This window comes from Artemia sp. Qi Xiang Cuo, chromosome 2, assembly GCF_049724085.1.
Source record: "Artemia sp. Qi Xiang Cuo chromosome 2, ASM4972408v1, whole genome shotgun sequence".
In the NCBI taxonomy this organism is placed as follows: Eukaryota; Metazoa; Arthropoda; class Branchiopoda; order Anostraca; family Artemiidae; genus Artemia; species Artemia sp. Qi Xiang Cuo.
The window spans coordinates 40,495,745-40,515,572 of record NC_142795.1 but is presented as its reverse complement, the minus strand read 5'-3'; the positions used below and the strand labels follow the sequence as shown (position 1 = coordinate 40,515,572).

Below are 19,828 nucleotides of genomic sequence, written 5' to 3'. Positions count from 1 at the left end.
CCCATTTAGGGTGTCACGAATCAATATAACTTAATATTTTTCATGATGTTTCCGTCTCTGAGGGGTTTTATGCCCAGTGTACGTGCCCGGTAAGTTAGAAGCCGAAGGGAGACAACATATTATGACTATCATACAACGTCTTTATAAAATACGCTTGCTTTCTCTGAATAAAATTCTGCCTCAAGTACTTACTGTATTGCTTTTTTTTAAGCAACAAAAATTTAGGACTAGGATTCAGGAGCAAGTTCAATTTTGCATATTAGTAAATTCAATTTACCACAGCCTGAACTTGTGTTATTTTTGGAAAAATAGACACATTTATAAATTTCAGTTAAGCAAAGCTAAGAAGACCGTATTTCAGCAACAAGTAACGTTTGACCATATACGCAATATACTATATCGGGTGGCAGACTATACGATAGAATCAGAAAAATAATGCAAATTGTTTCAGACGTCACGAATATATCAAACCTAACTTTTTCAAAATTTTCACCTTTAATAAGGTTTTCTTAGCCTTCTTAAAAAGTAGCTTTATAGCCAGACGGGAAAAACCTGTCCGCAGTTTTTTCAAATCTGCCTCCTTACAAAAATTTTGGCCCTATTTTGACCCCCAGTTGACAAAATTTTTTTTCTTGACATTAGGGTCCCCTTGTCCCAGGGGCTAAGGGCTATAAATTTCAAAGTGGGTAACAAGTTATTTGGCCTATTTTGGGACCCATTAGCGCCTCCCCTTCTCCCAACAAAAATGTGTGGTCACCTTAGCCAGGCAACAATCCATAAAGTTTCAATCCCATTACAAAAAAATATTTTCGTTCTCTTTTGAAGCCCAATTTCAAAGGAAGAGACTGTGCCCCAGGAATAATTTTTTTTTCTGCACTATGATTCACTTTGTCCAAAGATTTCAGGCTTAAATTTCCATTTAATTAGAAAAAAAATTGTTGGTTCTTTTAAGGGGGGAATCAGTTTTTGTTTCTATTTTTTTTTATCTGGATTAGAGTTCTCCTGGCCCAAAGACTTTAAAGATATAAGATTCGAGCTGATCAGATAAAAAAGTTTTTGGCCCTATTCAGGCTTCATTTTGGAAAGAGACTGTTTCCAAATTTTTTTTTTTAATATATATTAGACTCCACTTGGCCTCCTGGGTCCTCTGGACTTACAGCTAAAACTTTCAAACTGATCAGATACAACAAGGTTCTTGGCCTACTCCTCCGAAGTTTGACTTATGGCTACATGTTTCAAACTGATCAGATACGGCAAGGTTTTTGGCCCACCCGCCCCCCCCCCCCCTCTTTCAAACAAAATGCGTTGTTTCCTCAGCTCAGTCAATGATTCTTAAAAGTTTCAAGTAAATCAGAAAAGTATTTTTTGGTCTTTTTTGGGCCACGATATTGAAGGGAGTCCATGCCCCTAATCTAAAACTTTTCTGGTGCATTTGGGACCACTACTCTAGGGACTTAAAGTTTAAGTTTTAAGCTGTTTGTGACCCTTTTTAGGGACCTATTTTAGGGCAAACCAATATTTACTGGCAAATCTGGGTTCCCTTGACCCATGGACTTTTAGATTTAAGTTTCAGGCCAATAAGAAAAAAAAAATCTTCTGCCGGTTATTGGAGGTCCCTGCTATCAGAGCCATATTCAGGATTTAATTTCGGGGGGGGGGGGGAGGAGGGTACAACAGGATTTTTTTTTAGGGGGTTGAAATTTTTTTTAAAATGCATCAAAAATTTGTTTATATTCATTTGTGTTGCTTTTTTACGAGTCGGACAAACATTTCGGAGGGTGGGGAGGTTCAAATCCCCTAACAACCCCCTGTATACGACCTTGCCTGCTATCAGCCTAATTATTTTATTCTGCATAAGGGTTATCTTGGCCCAAAAGCTAGTGCAAGATTCAATTTGTTCGAAAAATAAAAATTAGGCCTTTTTTCAGGAAAACTATTACTTTTTCACTGTATTTTCTTTTGCATTCGGATCCTCTTGATCCAAAGCACTTAAAGATACATTTTGGGCCGATTGGAAAAAAAAAGTTTTCGGCATTTTCTGGGCCCTTTTTTTGCGGGACCGCGTCTGTAGACCAATTTTCTTTATTTTCATAAGTTCTTCTTGTTTAAGGGCCTTAGATAATTTCGGAGGCCACACTGCCTTTCCATGAAGATAAATAAAAGTTCGAATAGGGATAAAATCCCTTTAATAGACAGTGATGATGATAACAGTGATAGAAATTCACAAAAATACCAGATATTTCGGTCACTGCATATGTGACCGAAATATCTCGTATTTCTTACGAGATATATCGCCTTAAGACTGGAACTTTCAAATTACTTCAGGACAATTTTTTCTTCCTATTTCAGGGTCCCCCTAATACGCCCTAATTCTCCAAAAAATATTTGGTCCCCTTAGCTCAGGCAAAGTTTGAAAGTTTCTTACCAACCGAAAAATTTTTTATGGATTATCTCCGGGCCATATATTTGAGGGGTTCATATCCCAACTAGGTTCTCCTTGGCTAAAGAACTTAAGGCTGAGAGTTTCAAATTACTTGAGGACAACAAGCTTTTTGCCTATTTCTGGGTCCCCCCAATACCCCTCCATTTCACCAACTGTGTCAGTAAAGCTTGATGATGAAATATATTACAATCTTAGTCTAACAAAACCCTACCTGATTGAGGACTGGATGATCCGGCCATTCCGTGATTAGTTCTTTAATACGTATAACCAGTCCATCTAAAAGATCTCTCAAACGAATAGCTTCTTCAGGATGAGAGTCATAATATATGTTGAAATTCTTCTTTTTCTGCTCAGGCAGCGATGCAGCAAGCTGTAGAGCCAAAATGTGTGATATTAACAGAGTACGATCCAGAGATTGGTCGAGACAGGGATACAGTTCGTCAATAAGGAGTGACACGCATTCATAGCTAAAAATAGTAGAAAATTTATAAAGTTTTCAGAACTGTAAAGTCTTGCACGGAAATATTATAGAAGTCGTGTTGAATTGGACGCAGTTACGGCGAGGAAACCCTATTGGAAAGATCAAATGAGCAGCGACCAAGAAGCGAAGTACAGTCATATTCCTGCGATCGTTCTTACTTATACAATAAAAACATATTTTAAGCTTTATTTTTTAACACCAAACTTAAAACACTTGGTAGCTCGTATTTAATTTAATTTCTTAAATTTTACTTGGATATAATTCTATAATTGTTTGTAAGACTGATGTAAAAACGAAATTTGGTGAGAAATCCTAATGATGACCATAAATATCTGATTTGCTTTTTATATTTGACTGAAAAATTAATCTACACAGTTCAAGGGTCCTTTGGTTTGTAAATGTACAATTTGGAATGCTTTGGCACTACAATTAACTAAACTTAAATTGCAACGTAAGAAAGATGAGTTGCTGCTAAAGCTAGTTAAAGGAATAAGTCAGTAAAATAAAGTTAATTAAGTTGACCATTCGGATCACATTTGCAAGAAAAAATTAATTGACATAAACACAACATGAAAAACAAGTTGATTGCAAATACAATTGGATAATTTATTTTTGTGTTTTAACATGTTCACTTTTTTAATTTCCAACAAGAGGAAGACAAGAACTACTTAAAAGTATTAAATAACTGGAAATGTCCATGTTCCAAAGGAAACAGGACAAATCCAAGTAGAAATAGCCCAAAAACTGCAAGTGTTTCTATCTGACGTTAATGATTAATTAAATGAAATTTTTGAAACATTTGAACTAAATTAACTTGGTGGAAGTGATGAGAAACTTGAGAGCCATGGCTAATAATAGTGAAATCCAAAACATATAGTCTCTGTGAGAGGCAAAGCTAGCATAACTTTTTCAGAATTCTATAAATTGGTCCGAACTTAATTGAATTAAGGTAGTAAATTTGTATAAAGAAGTTGATACTAAGTTTCTACCACTACGTCTACTAACAACTCATCACAATATTAAACTTTCTCATTAGGCCAACACAGCTGCAAACATCTCTTCTCCATTGTACTCTGTTCAGAGCTTCACTCTACATGCTCTGCCTGCTGGCATCAACATGGGCATCTAAGCACCCTAATAAAATATTTCTACCCGAGATCTCATCTGTTTGTTCCAGAAACCACATTTAAAATGCTTCCAGGTTAATACCATCTCCGTCCGACACTTCTATAGGGGCAAAGACCCCTTAAACTGATACCTTGCGCTACTAGAGTAAATTGTACGACTAGAATTCTATTATTAACAGCTACTAAGAATTAAAAAAAATTAACATCTTCCTTATTCTTCATGAGTGTGATCCCTTTCCTAAAGATTTCTTCACTAATATCTAATAAATCAATTCCATATCAACTAATTTCAGGCTTTACAAGCCCGAGAGATAATATCTTCATAGCAAAAAAAGACTAAAAAAACTACTATTTTCTTTACTATCTAACAGAGTATTAGATGCAAGCTAGTGATTGGCCGCTACTGTACTTTCCCAACAAGCTTTGATATCTGGTGCTAAATAGCAATACTTCGGTTCAGTCTTAGCACCACCCTGGTATCAAATGCCTGTATTATTTTTCAGCAAAAAAAGCTCTTGCAAGTGTTGCAAATTGATGTTTTCAAATTGATTAAGACTTCAAATCTAATTTCGACAAAGGATTACAAATATTTATATTTGATCTTTAGACAGAAGCAATTTCCTTTTGAAACATCTTTTTGACGAGAAATAATCTAAGCGTTTGGCAACAGGGGGACGCTAAAATTGTATTGGAATAGGACTAACGGAAGAACTTTTAAATACCTTCATTTAATGTTGACGTCTTTTGTATTAACGGGGTTTTGTAAGAAACATTATTCTTTGTATGGGAAGATTGAATGTTTTTACTTTGTATCTGTTGATTCTAAAGTTACTTTTACCAGTTTTTCTAGTTAGACATCTTATTTTTTTGGCTTGTTTTATTTTCTTTCGATTGCGTCTGAAAAGAACGAGCAGAATTTTCTAACTTATCTGTGCCTAACTAGCCAAAATATAACATTATGTCATTATATAAATAAAAGTATGTCAGTACAGCATGGGGTGGTGCAAATAACATTCTTTCTCCAATCGACAGTTTAGTTAGAGGAACGGCCAATCAATTTTATGTTTCCTTACAATTTCTTTCAAATGATCTGATTTTTTTTTATTTATATACTAATATTAGGGCAAGAACAAGCTAATTATTACAGTTTGCTATAGCTTACGCACAAGTAATATCAATTTTAGCATGAAATTTGGAAAAAAATAGAAACTTGATACATAACAAAAATAGAAACTTGATACATATCTTTATGGATATTAATTTTTTATTTTCATTTTATTCTTTTCCCAACCAGCAAACTAAAAAATTGCTTCAGTGAATTTCCTTACAAATAAAAAAAAGTCTATTCCTTTCGTTATAGCGAACCCTCCATAAATTGGTTAACAGAGAAGGAAACAGAAAAAAACAGAAATAAATTATACCGTATGCGGAAAGATTCTGTCTCGTCTCCACAGTCCTCTTCAAGGGTCGGTACTTTAACAATTAGATTTTCTGAAAACTTTCTGAAAAGATGCAGGTGGGTCTCAACTACCATAGACATATCTTCGGGTCGAATGTAGTTAACAAGCTCGTCTGCAACTTCAGTGCTTTCATTTGATGTTGGAGAATCAACATCCATCGATATTTTTTCTTCAAAGTCTTCTACGTAAGTAGGAAACGTTCTACGGATGGACTCGTAATCTACCACTTCTTCATCAGTAGGCTCTCCTTCATAAGTTTTAGTCCTAAAGACGAAATATTTTAAAGTTTTGAAGGAAAAACTAATATCATACACCAATTAGGCTAATAAGATTACCAACCAATCTCGAAATCCTTAAATATTGCGAATAAAATACTATTTCTGAAATACTTACGTTAGGCGTTACAGCTCTGAACTTTCATGATACAACAGCAGGCCAAGATTCGTAATCAACAAGCTTAAAAACCCTAAAGTTCCAACTTTCTAAGATATCGACCATCATTTGTGAAGTGCATACTTAGTTCATTTTTATTTACGCCGGCGGTACTGCCAACCAACCAAAAAAGGGTCATGGTTAATACCCTCTTTACCAAAAAGTGTATGAGACAAAGCGCAGGCACTGTTAACCTTAGGTGGTAAAAGACAGAACACAAACATCATTGGCCAAAGAAGATTGGAGATTGAGTGCATATGGGCTGGGGCCTCACTTTGAGCCCTTCAACTATACAAACTGAAAGTCCTCGCATATCTCTACTTCAACCATGTTCAACTTTCAATTATAATGTATAGACGAAGCCCCTGTTTTATATTGTTTATTTGAGTAATTTGAGGCCCTTGCCAACAGGAATACACGTATCATGTCAACTCCGTTTCCGAATTTTTGGACCTTTCAACCATTATGATTAAACTGACTATCTTTAACTTTCTATTCGAAGCCATGCGGGGCAGCAGATTGGCTAAGGATATACCTAGCGTTGAAGTAATGTCAGATTCTTCTGAGATCGGATTCAGCTACAACCATCTACAACCATCCGTGCTATATCACGCAAAAAAAAACAACATAGCATAAAAACAAACAATAAAGATAGAATAAAACGATATATAGGAGACACATCGCTCTTTACTAGGCCAACGCTATTGTATTGACTATGACATTACACTGTTACACTGTCTTATGATTTCTTCAACTGTATCGTTCTATAGCATATACTAGTTTATGTCTTACCTGTCTTTGAAGTGTTTTACATGTGTATCATGTGATTAAGTTAGATTTGAGTTACTTAAGTGAATAAAGTATATCCTATTCTAGACGAGTAAAATACAAGTTTAGTTATTTCCAATAAAAAAAAGTCCAACATTTATGCCAAACTGAATATTTGGCCATTCTTTTCTCTAAAGAATTCATCTTTCAATACTCCATAAGTTTATAATTGAAGCTGTCAACTGTTATGATCGACTCATGCTGGTGAATTACCCGAAAATTTGTGGCGAATAGACTTTCATGTAGTTCAACATTAAAAGTGAGAAAATGGGATACTATCTTTACTATGCAACACTACAGTGTACACGGAATGTTATAAGATATGGCCGTCATATTCACCTGTAAAGACTTTCTTTTTCCTCGTCCTTCTTTCTCCTTTCTTCTTCGGACTTGTTCCATGCACTGACAAAATGTTCAAATATTTCTTCGAGAAGATGTCTCGTATCTAATTCTATCCGCTTTTCTTGATACACACGCTTCTTCAATTCAATCAGAGCGCTTAACAAAATATTCCTCTTAAGTTTGTTCACAACCCATGAATTGTCTGTTGTCCCAAAGGCTCTTTCAATTATTTCATGGAAATTACCATGATTCTCAGACTTCCCAAGAAGCAAGGAAACAATAGAGTTTGGCTTGTTTTGCGGCAAAAAAGATCCAATTTCCTTGATAAGATATTCTGCGGAGTTGGAAACCCCTTTTTCAAATCTCCTTTGCTTCTTATAGATCCGCTCTAAACAACTCGACAGAATTTGAAGGCCATGAATAACCTTTAAATAAAAAGAAGACAAACTTATTTTAGTACATTGCATTTCGCGTGGACGGACCCATGACAGAAAAATGGAAAGGCGGAGGGGAGTTAGATAATGTGCGTACCCGAAGCTGAATAATGAGGGGGTTGATGAAGATAATTTTTTACTTTTAAGGAAGCTAATACCCTATAGTATGGAAAAAATGAGAATACAAATTAACAATATTTTTTTTTTTTAGACAGAGATAGAGAGACAGAGAGACAGACAGAGAGAGAGAGAGAGAGAGAGAGAGAGAGAGAGAGAGAGAGAGAGAGAGAGAGAGAGAGAGAGAGAGAGAGAGAGAGAGAGAGAGAGAGAGAGAGAGAGAGAGAGAGAGAGAGAAAGAGGGGACAGGAAGGAAAGAGACAGAGAAAGAAAGAAAGAGAGAAAGAGAGAAGGAAAGGAACGATTATTTATAGCAATGAATAGACAGCTTTTATACAAAACTAAACTATTTAAAGCTCGCGAATATCATGATATTTTCGAAGGTCTGGATCTGTCTCATTAACCCTTTGTAAAGAAATAATGTTTCAAATTATACAGAACGACACCACCAGGCATTTAAGCAGAAGTTGATTTCTAATGGGGCGGCAAAATTTCGGTTTGAGGGATTTAAACAAAAATATAAGCGAATTAGATGAACAATTTTTGAAATCTTAATATTTCGAATGTTAGGAGACTGGGCCCCAGAAGCTGCCCTGCGTAGGTGCCTGGATGCTACCCCAAATCAACGGCATTTAGTCGTGGTCAAGTCGCTCTACAATGTTACTGAGTATTACGTCTATTGACGAAGTAAAACTGACGAACACTGGCAAAATGATACAAAAACATGAGACAAAAATCAGTCAAGACAAAAGTGGGAGGGGCAACTTTCAGACGTTATAATTAAGGGTCAGAACATACTTCGCTGAAAAAACAGCTTTTTAGGCTGATTCAAAATTTTCTTCCTGTTGGGATTTGGTAAATAACTTGCTGTATGAGCACCCAGTTAGAAAACTTTCAATTCATCAGCAAAGCAATCTTTTCAAGCGACGTATGTTAGGGGTTAGCAAGCTATTCATTAAGACTAAATAAAAAAAAAGTTGTTTTTTTTTAACGGAAAATAAGGACCAGCATTAAAACTTAAAATAAAGAATAGAAATTATTCCGTAAATAAGGAGGACTGCCCCTTCTTCAATCCTCGCTCTTTAAGCTGAAGTCTTAAAATTGTTTAAAAATATTCCTCATTCAAATTCAATGGCCCTTATGGTTGAGCAGTCTTTCTTAAAAAATTGTAACAAAAAGTCAAACTTTGAAGCAAAGAGCGAGGCTTGAGGAAGAGGCAACCCCACCTCATATACGGAATAATTTCTGTTCGTTTTAAGTTTAATGTTGCTCCTTATTTCCAGTTGAAAAAATCCTACTTTTTTAAAATTTAATATCTTATCGTTTTTTAAATCATGCCAGAGAATTTATTGGAATATTATTAGACTTTTGAACTGTGCTAAATTAAATTGCTATCTCAAAATTGTGGTCCGATGACTTTGGGGAAAAAGGGGAACGGGATGGGGGCTAGTTGCCCTCCGGTCTTTTTAGTCACTCAAAGAGGACACTGGAACTTTTGATTTCCATGCGAATGAGCCCTATCCCCATCTTCTAGGACCATTGGTTTGATACCAATGATTCAATTTTCATCTTATATTATTCAAAGGTTGAAAAAAATAATGCAAAACCTCTTTAATAGCGATTTTTTTTTTTGAACATAGACAAAAACAAAAATTAATCTGAGCTAAAAGCGGATACAAAGTAATCTATTGTTATCAAAATTCCATTCTTTATAGTTTCAATTACTATTGAGCAGAGTCGTTCCTTACTTACAGTTCGTTACCACGAACTGTCTGACATTATACAAACTGAGGAATTTCGCCACTTAAGCTGAGCCAATTATCACAATGATTCATGATATACGAAATGAACGAAGATCCCCCATATTTAGAATCATTTACTCGTCGATTGGGTTATTTAAGGACTTTAAAAGTATCTTATAAACATGTTTTGGGTGGAATTTAAAAAACATAAGATTCTGGTTCCTTTTTTTTCAAATTATGGATTATAGCAAAGAGTCCAAAGTGAAGTAGGAGCATTGCTAGGGGATGGACAAGTTTGTAACCATCGAAAGATTTGCACTGAAATTCAGCATCTAGTGTCCAAAAAATTATAAATCGGAGCCAAAGCTTGCATACAAAAGTAAGCTTGGTATCACTAAGCTTTTCAATAAAGGATAACTTCAGAACTACATAATAAATACCTGCATCACACTACAAAGGATTGGCTGAACCATGTCCAAGTACCAAGAATAATTTGATTCCATTCTCTGACAAAAGTTTTGTTGAGAAGTTAAAAATGATGTAACTTCAAGAAGAAGACGAGCCGGGTCATTTCGGGTCATGTGGCCACCTTTTGTCTCATCAATAGCTTCTAAAAAAAGAAGATGAATAGTTAATTTTAGAAGAAAAATACAGAAAAAGAAGATAGATACCGAAGGCTATTTCACTATGCAAAAATTCAAGGGGCTTATCTCAAACTCTTTTTGATAATTACATCATTGCTAAAGATAATCTAGTAAAGAAGGAACTCTCGCCGAGAGTAGCCAACAATATAAAAACACATTTTGAAAAAAGCTGTCAAGTGAAGAAGAATCACCATATGAGGCTCATTCAGTAATGACAACCTAGTAAAGAAGGAACTCTAGCCGAGAGTAGCCAAGAATATAAAAACACATTTTGAAAAAAGCTGTCAAGTGAATAAGAATCACCATATGAGTCTCATTCAGTAATGACAACCTAGTAAAGAAGGAACTCTCGCCGAGAGTAGCCAAGAATATAAAAACACATTTTGAAAAAAGCTGTCAAGTGAAGAAGAATCACCATATGAGGCTCATTCAGTAATGACAACTATTACTTAAATTAATCAAAAGTTTGTTGCAAAAACAAACTTAGGAAATTTCCAAAAATGGCCCAAATCTTCTCAAAAATGGTTTCGGATAAAATGAAAACTACACCATTGGAATCACCATCGCCGAAAACCCCATATAGGAGAATTACAGTTCCATATTTTGCTGAACAAGGAAAATCACTTTTTCGCATGAGAAGCGGACGGTGATGTCTCCTTCTTTTTTGCCAAGTTGGACATACTTTTGGACATATCAGCTTTGTGTACATACAGTCAGGTATTTACACCATAAGAGAAAGGGGAGACTAACACCATGATGGTGACAAAACCTGCTTCAATACTTCGTAGTTCTCAGATTACCTACAATGGTTTAAGGTTCTATAGATTAACTTATAGGAGCCACATCATTCACCTTCACATTTTTCTTTTTTTTTAATATATTGTTATTAAATTTTAAACTCCAAAACTGAGATGATTCCATCCATAGCTTTAAAGCTTTGTTTTTGCTCTCCTGTAAAGTTATTACGTGTACAATAACATCACGTTCTATGTACTTATATGTATATCTACCTGCACTTCAGTAATTTCAGTGAATTATTGAAAATTAAAAGCATATTAAGAACTTAGAAGAATAACTCACGTATTTTATTTGGGTTTCTAATATTGAATTTGTTCACCTGAATCCGTTTATATTGTGATATCACATACATTTTTGAGGCTTCATATTTTCATATCATGGCTGTGAATGTGGTCCCTTTAAAACGGGGCTGCCCATGGAGAGTAAATTTTTACCCCTAACCTTGATAGATTTGTTAATTAGACGTGTCAAATGTTTAAGAGATATACATCAATGCGAAATCGAGTAGCATTTTACTGTGGTAAAAGCAAACATTCCTTCAGTGAACCTTTTAAATAAGAGCACTGATTCATCCTGAAGTTTGATCTTCCCTTATGTACGTATATTCTGTTATCCTATTTAAATTCTGCTGCAATAGACAAAGCACACAGGCGATCATAATAGCTACATAACATAAGCTACATAACAAATATTGAAGAACACATAGTTAGTTGCCAAAACTTTAATTATTAAAAGATGAGAACATGGCTAGGGTTGTAAATTACAGGTAATAAGCTTGTAGGGCTGTCAATTTCATCACCGTCACCACGATTTACAAAATACTTTTAGAGAACTTTACACCTTATGGCAAATAACACGAAAAAAAATCAGTTTTTCTTTAAATAAAGATCGATTGCTTATTTTTTAAACGCACGTTTTGTACTTGAGCACCTGAATATACTACAAAGGTTGCGTAACCAGTGATGATGGCAAGGAAGGGGGGGACTTCAGAGAACCCTACGGTCAAATTATTATAAAAAACGCCGTGCTTTAGGGTTCCTTTGAGAACATCCCTTGGGACTTCGGAAAGATGATTGCAATAAAGTTTCACCCCACTCGCCCTTGCTCTTCTGAAACATCAGGAGGACCTGGATGAAGTTTCACTATAACACAGAAAGATATAGTACAGTCTACTTGACAGAGCACTGGGTATGTACCCTCCCCGAAGCATAAGAATATTAAAAATATAGCCTGTAAGTTATGTAAATGACCACCACTTTCCTCCACGGATTGTATCGAGGGATTTCTTAGCTTGTTGATTTTAAATAAAAGGTTAATACTAGAACATAGAGAACTAAGGTCAAAACAGCCTAGGTACATATCTCACAAATGATGTTCTATTTTTCCCAAAGTAAAAATTGGTCCGCATGGCAGTACTGAACTTTTTTTTTTTTTTTTTTTTTTTTTAAGGTATAAAACTGGGAAATGTAGTTGCATATTTATTCAATTTTCTGGCTAAGTAGACACGATAATGTATTTGAATATATATATATATATATATATATATATATATATATATATATATATATATATATATATATATATATATATATATATATATAATTACCTGACAATCGGTATATCAAGCCCTCAATGCTACTCTGAGATCCGATTCCACTGATATACTGTGTCAATTCTTTTTTGAGGTTTTCATAGATTATGGATTCTGGGCGAACTGCTATTTTCTCATTCAAGTCTTTAAGAAGACTTTCCACTGTTGATTGTCGGCGACAAAAATATAAAAAGTATTCATGTGTATCAAGGTGAGATACATCTATATCTATTCCCCTCTTGTAGATAGAATCAAGGCGCCGAATAGCAATTTGAGCATTTATAGCATCCAACTGAAATAAATAAAAAATTAATTATGTTAAATAGCTATTAATTTGATTTGATACGGTTGCGCTTTCACACAGAAATGGATATTTTTGCCTTTTTGTCAGATTTCATCTGTCTATTACAATATGTCCAAGGGCCGTAACACAGTGAGTTAATATTTGAACTGGACCGTCGAAAAATATCTATTAAAAAAAAAAGATTTCGTGATTGAAAAAAAAGTGGACTTGCATTTTCAAATACATCCCACGTTTCAGCTCTGATTCTTTTTACGTGTAAGATTTGAACGCAGAGCTCTGCAGTTTGGCCGAATCTGTTCAATGTTAGTAAATGCGTCAAAAAAAGAAGAAAAAACAAAACAAAGTTAGGTGTGTACAAGATGTATAACAAGCAGTAGGCTAAACTGGCGACTTAAACCGAAACACACAAAATTCATAATGAAATAAAAAGACGAAAAAAAAGATTGTCTTTAAACCCGAAAACAATTGTAGCCGTAAAAAATTTAAATAAGCAGATAGCAAGTTTATACAAAGAGAAAAAAAAATAACAATGATTCTATGATGCTAATCATTTGTGTATCTTGCCATTTTTTTTGTAAATGAGTTATAGGCTGATCACGATGAATATAGTTGGCGTCTGCAAAATGAGAACATAAATCTATACTTAAAAAAAAGTCAAATATAAAATATCTATGGTAGAATTATGATCAGACCATACTGACCATTAGAGATATGGTCAGTATGAGTTTAGTATCTGAACTAAAAGGAACTAACTTATGAACCTAATCGGATTATCTTTTGTACTGTACTGTGTTAGATTGCGCAATTAACTTGTGGATTTAATTGTGAGAGATTGTTCACTTCACACAAAGTGAGTTATTATTTATCATAGTGAATAATTTAGTTCCATAACTGAATATTTACTATTGGTCAAGTAACCTTGAATTAAGACTGATTAACAGTTCGTGAATCTGTAGTGTCTCGTCAGAATAAATGTCGGGAAAAAAGCAGCCGCCAAGGCTACCACCCGAGAAGGAAAGTCCCACTGAAACCCTTGGCCAGTCGCCCTTCCAACCTACTTCTAAAACTCTTTCCAGAACCCCCCCAACTACGCGGTCGAAAACAGTTAGCCACCTGTCAGGAATTCAGGCACTAGCCACAACTAACTCTAATGAAAAAGGTGAGACGCCTGGCAAAAAGAGGAAAAATGATAAAAGTCGTTCTCCAGTGATAGTGCAACCCTCCCTTCAAGTTTCCCAGAAACAAGTAGCACAGATCACCCCAATTATTATACTGTCTCAATCAAGAAAATCAATGGCAAACCCTTTTCAAAAGATCGGATAATGCACATTAGGAAAGCTGTTTTTCTGATCGCCAAGGTAAATTTTGAACTTGTTTTCAAACAAGACGAGTTTATTGATATTTACTTTACGTCTTCTCAGGCGGCAGACCATGTTCTGTCAAAATCCAAAGAAATAATTCTTGATGGCTCGAAAATTTTAGCCACAAAAAAAAATATGGAAAAGTTACACAAGTATGTGCTTTATGGTGTTGATACCAGTGTAAAAGTGGAGGAAATAAAAACTGAACTAATAGATTCTTCAGGCCTTCTCATAAATGCTTCAACTGCAATAAGACTCAGTTTAAACAAAGAAGGAGTCCTTCACCCAAGCCGTTCAATCCTCATTTCCTGCAAAGTTGAGCTAAACAGAGAAATATTCTTGTACGGTATGTCCCTTTTTTATAAGATTTATAAGCCTAAGCCCCTACAGTGCTCTACTTGTCTGGCCTACGGCCACAGCAAAAAACACTGCAAACAGTCCCATCCGTCTTGCCTTAAGTGTAGGAAAACAGGCCACGCAGTTAGTGAATGCCCTGAGTCAGACCCTTTCTGCAGAAATTGTAACCGTAAGGGACACACCGCCCTCCAAAAACAATCTTGCCCGGCTCACCAAAAGCGAGTCGTAATCCTTAGAACATCGGATAAAATGAACCTACCCTACTCAGTTGTGGCTGCAAGAATCTCTCGGCAACCTACATCCCATAGGCCCAGTAGAAGCCAAGCAACAGCTGTTGTAGTAAATGCACATACAGTATCATTTCTTAAAGAGGCAAACAATCTTCATACCCAAGGCGTTAGTCAGTCCCCCTAGCCCGTGCCTAAGTGTACTTCACCATCCTGCCCCCCGATAGTTTCTTCCGAAAGTTGCAAAGAATGGCAAAGACTTGCAACTTATCTCACAGTCAGTCACTTAATTGAGGTTAGTAATGAACCAGAAGAAACCAAAAATATTCTCAAGAACAAAGCTATCACCAAACTCCTAGGTGATGACATCTTGCAAACAGCTATAGCTCAACTATCTTCCATCAAAAAGGACATAGATTCCACATCGAAGCTAGTTAAGCCTGTTGACTCAACTGCAAATCAAATCGCTGCCATTGCCCTAGTCAAAGGCAAGAAATCTAAGAAAAAAACAGCAAACTTTCCATCCCAGTCCAAAATTACCACCAATGATAATTCGTCGGCTGAAGAAGAATTTCAATATTCAAATCAAGCAAACGATGAAACTTCGACCACAATGCATATTTTAATGTATACTATGCAAGATTTTACGTTTTTCACGAAATTATCACTGCGCAACAATGGTATTTTTAACTATTACGATGACCAAAATAATTTGCGCAACAACTCCTTAGCTAGCCCTGATAGCCCTTTTAGCCATATTATCTGTGAATATCTCGACAATTTTGATTTTGTGAAGAATGTAAAACCTAAGCTAATGGAAGGGACCAAACTTAATATAATCTGCTTTAACATCAGAAGCATAAGAGATAAGTGGACTAATTTTAAAGATTTAATTTTAATTAACGGTTACTGCCCTTTCGACGTAATTGGAATAACGGAGACGTGGCTTTCAGAAATTGATGATACTAATGAATTTTCCCTCCCAAGCTTTCGAGCTATTAATATTGAAACGAAAGTAACGACGTCCTCTGTTTGTAGTTCTATTTCCATCCAGTCAAATATAAAATTTACCAATCTATTGCTCTTCGATTCATTATTCTCGCAACGTACAAGTAACCTATGCATGGATTTAGATATTGTTGATATGAGAGTTGAAGGCAATTCTTTTATTTTTTCATTGTTTTATAAGCCAACCACGTTTCCGACACATTTCTTTTGTAATCTTTTTGATGACTTTTCTAGTCTTATTAATTTACCAAAAAAGAAGGCGATAGTTTTTGGGGACTTCAATTGAAATTTACTAAATATTAGTAATAATAATGATTGTGATACCTTCTTTGAAACATTTACCTTAAGTGGTCTTCTTCCAACAATCCTTTTTCCTACTAGAGTTAATCCTATGAGGTTTACCGCTACTCTGATTGATAACATTTTTGTATCCACTTCCCTAGAAAACCACCTGTCCTCCATAATACTATTCTCTGACGTGTCAGACCACTTTCCGATCTATCTCTCCCTACCCTTCCAACCAACTATTAAACACCCTAGAACTAATACCCCTACGTCTAATAGAATATATAGTACTGTGAATATGAACCGGTTCACGGATCGTTTGAAATCCTTTGACTGGTCAAAGGTTTTGGATTGTCAGAATGTTAATTCAGCCACAAATGGTTTTACACAGGGACTGAGTGATCTTATCAGTTCAACCTTTCCAGTCAGTAAATCAAACCGAAAAACTACCTATATACACCCCTGGATGTCCAATAGCCTAATTATCTCTTCATACTGTAAAAATGACCTATATAAGTTAGCTTGCAAAACAAATAGCGTTATTGACCTAACTAATTATAAAAAATACAAAAACTTATATACCAAACTCATCCGTGAAGCAAAAAAAAAATATTATTATTCAAAAATCACTCTGTTGTGAAGTGTTATTCTTATGGTATTAGGGGGTTGTAGCCGTAGATGCGTTTATTCTCCCTTTATAGGGGAGATAAACTCTGGCCCTAAGGTAATTAAACTTTAATAGCGTGCCTTAGGCTATGACCGAACTAATGAGGCGTACCGACTGGGTATGTTCGAGAGGCTAAAAATAGATCGTAGATAGGTTGTCTAAAATACAATACTTTTATTCATTTAACATATAATATAATCGGATATATTCTGTCTACTGGGACTGGCTGTCCCAAGAAGACCAGCAGTCTAAAAAAAACAACAATAATATATAAATAGATATTTAGACACTTACGCTGATAAGACAAAGTTCCAAAGTATTTCTAAAACAACGGACCAGATGTCAGTCCGGCATAAAGTTAGTAAAAGATTTTTCCTTCCGATAAAATGTATCTTTTATACATTTTTATCAACCACACCTTCCCACGTATTCACTAGGAAGTGGTAATTTCTCAATTTCCCGTAAAACAGAATTTAGGAGGATATGTTCCTTATCTTAATAAAAAGTGGTATTTCAAAACTTCATATTTACGTCTTATATATTTTTACTAAATTAATAATTAACTAAATTAGAAAGCTTTACCACAATACTCCCCATTTAAAGAAGAATTGTCCCAATTCTCAATAATTTACTTTTAAAGCAACTTAATTTCGTTTACAGCTATTTTGTTGTCATCTTTGGGTCATTATGTGCATATACCCTCAATGGGTTTTCTTAGGGTCATGTTTCTGGTCCAATATAGGCCATGTTCTTTTCTGTCGAAGGATTTCAATTTGAAATTCATCCTTGTTTCTCTTTTTCTCTGTCTCTAGGACTGACAATTACTCTTTTACCCTCTTTATATGCACCTTCTGTTTTACTTGACCCCAAGCGGCTTATACATAATATTAGTAGTTTTGCTTAAATTAGATTTATATTAGAAAAGTTTTATGAATTTTTTTTGAGTTTAAATTTAATTCCCATTAATAATTTAATTTATCTGTGTGATGTGGTTGATATACCGTTTATTTTTTTGTTTTAGAAATGCCTTGGGTAAATTACATATAACATTATTGACTTTTAAATTTTCACATATATTTTTTTCACATCTTTCAATAACATAAGCCATTTGGCTATGTAGCACATTTTCTAGGCCTAAATTAAGTTCTGTTTTATCTCACTTTCTGACGAACTTGTAGTAAGGTCTGTATTACTGCTATAGTTTCCAAAATTTCAGTTGATTGAGTATGCGATGATAGTATCAGGATATATTTGAACTGGCTTTGAAATTTGCTACTTTCCAAAAATGTGTCAAAGAAATGATTGACAAATGGATCCAAAGAGATGTTATGAAAAATTTGATTTCATAAAAGATTACCTAAGGCTCTATCTAAAATAAATATTCCCATTAGTATAAATAAAAAGCATAAAATTTTACATATATAGTAGAAAGAAAAACTCAATTTTGTAAAGTTTAATTCTTTTCATTACTTTTCTCTCTTTTAATTACTCCAAAAATAATATCTCGCTTCAATCGAAACGTTATGTTTCTTGCTGGATCATTCTTTTCAAACTTAATACTTAACTGATTATTTTACAAAAAAAATATTAATACTTTGAGACTCAAGGTCAAACATTTACATATAACATTACATCACTAGTTAAAATTTAAAGTAAATTAAAAACATAGTATATACACAAGCATTGTGTAATAAACTTACACAAGCATTGTTAAGTAACCAAACTTAGATACAACATTTATCAAAAAATACATTTGGTTAAAGTTTTAAAAGTTATTTTAAAACACTAAATAGTAATTTAAATATACACAAAGCATTTTTTTTCAAAGTAAATTTCTCAAAAAGCCACACTAAAATTTGTTATAACTCTTTTTTTTCCATTAGCAAAACAGTCAAAATACCGATTTAATTACAATCAAAAGTATTACTACTATCATAGCAAAGAATTCGCTTCACTATATATCGCATCTTTTATTTTCATATTTATGCACTCGTAGTGCCAACCGTTGTCTACGGTTGCAGATAAAAGTTCTTTTTTTTTTAAATTAATTAATTTCTTTGCGAGAGATTATGGTTTCGTGCAGACAGGGGTTCTTACATCCTTCCCTCTGGGGTTTGATGTTTCCTATAATACCAATATTTAAAAACATATATAATCAATCCCATAATCATTAAAGCAGTTAGGAAATATCCTCTAGTACAGGCTAATAGGCCTTTATATTAAGTGGTTGTTTCCCCTTCCGTCTAGGTAAGTCTTTTTTTCCGGGGAGTGATTTATTGTTTATTTCTTAGTAACACGAGTTTGCAAAGATCATTATAGTTCTATTCGCTATGATGCGCACAAAAAATCATACTACGTCTATGAGCTACGCGCTACGTGTGCTCAAGGGTTGTCAAAAACCTGATACAAGTTTTTTTTTTGCATAATACTAGGTTTAACTGTAGTAATTCACATATTCAAGATTTATCCATTTCTAAAAGAATATATATCTTTTTTTTTCAAAATTAGATTCAACAATAGCTAAATTTTTAGCTTGAGAATAAGTTTCAAAAAGCTTGAGATGGAATTTTCTGACTTTTTACCTTCTTGTTGTGCCCTCACCTCAGTAATATCTATTGCTATCTATTGGTGCTTGATCACCATAAAAAGCGTCTGGTAGGTTCAACAGCAGTTTTCCTTGTGATTCTGTTCAATCTAATAGGTTTATTAAGTACACGAGACACACTTTAAGTTGTTCCCAACTTTAAGTTGTCTTGCCTTAAATTTTGACTTCTACTTGTGTCCTTTTGTGACCCAATTTCTTTTACTTCACTTCCGTCTGGCTATATTTTTAAATTGAACCCTTTTCTCTTTTTTTTCGATATTTCAATGGAGACTAAGGGTTTTTTTCTAGTCCTTTCTGCTTTTTCAGTAAAATATGTATTTTTTTTAACCTATATTTATATATTCCATGTTCTTTTTCAATAACCTTAACAAGTTTTTATGATGATTGCCCTTTATGATCAAATTCATTATCTCCATATTTCTAAGAGGTGGGGGGGTTGTCTAATTTTTGCAACCTGTATTTTTTCTTCTAAAGTTTTTGTGTTAGAAAAGTACTGAAGTTTTTCAGCTAATTTTTTTTTTGAACACTTAATTAAGTTTTGCCTTGCATTTGCTAGTTCTCATTTCTTCCTTAAT

At 34.4% G+C, this 19,828-nt stretch overlaps 2 protein-coding genes across 3 annotated transcripts in view; both read right to left on the bottom strand.

Moving 5' to 3' along the window:
* Positions 1–19,828, bottom strand: part of LOC148955225 (midasin) — a 348,425-nt gene that overhangs the window by 64,491 nt on the left and 264,106 nt on the right. For both annotated transcript variants that reach the window (XM_089100939.1, XM_089100949.1), the window contains 5 exons: positions 12,455–12,731; positions 9,847–10,016; positions 7,111–7,538; positions 5,473–5,775; positions 2,655–2,910 (listed from right to left, as the gene is read on the bottom strand). In XM_089100939.1, coding sequence (XP_088957065.1) covers positions 2,655–2,910; positions 5,473–5,775; positions 7,111–7,538; positions 9,847–10,016; positions 12,455–12,731 — 1,434 coding nt within the window. The remainder of the gene's footprint in view (positions 1–2,654; positions 2,911–5,472; positions 5,776–7,110; positions 7,539–9,846; positions 10,017–12,454; positions 12,732–19,828) is intronic.
* Positions 17,992–19,828, bottom strand: part of LOC148955227 (exonuclease 3'-5' domain-containing protein 2-like) — a 3,434-nt gene continuing 1,597 nt past the window's right edge. Inside the window, exon 2 of the mRNA XM_089104879.1 lies at positions 17,992–18,017. Coding sequence (XP_088961005.1) covers positions 17,992–18,017 — 26 coding nt within the window. The remainder of the gene's footprint in view (positions 18,018–19,828) is intronic.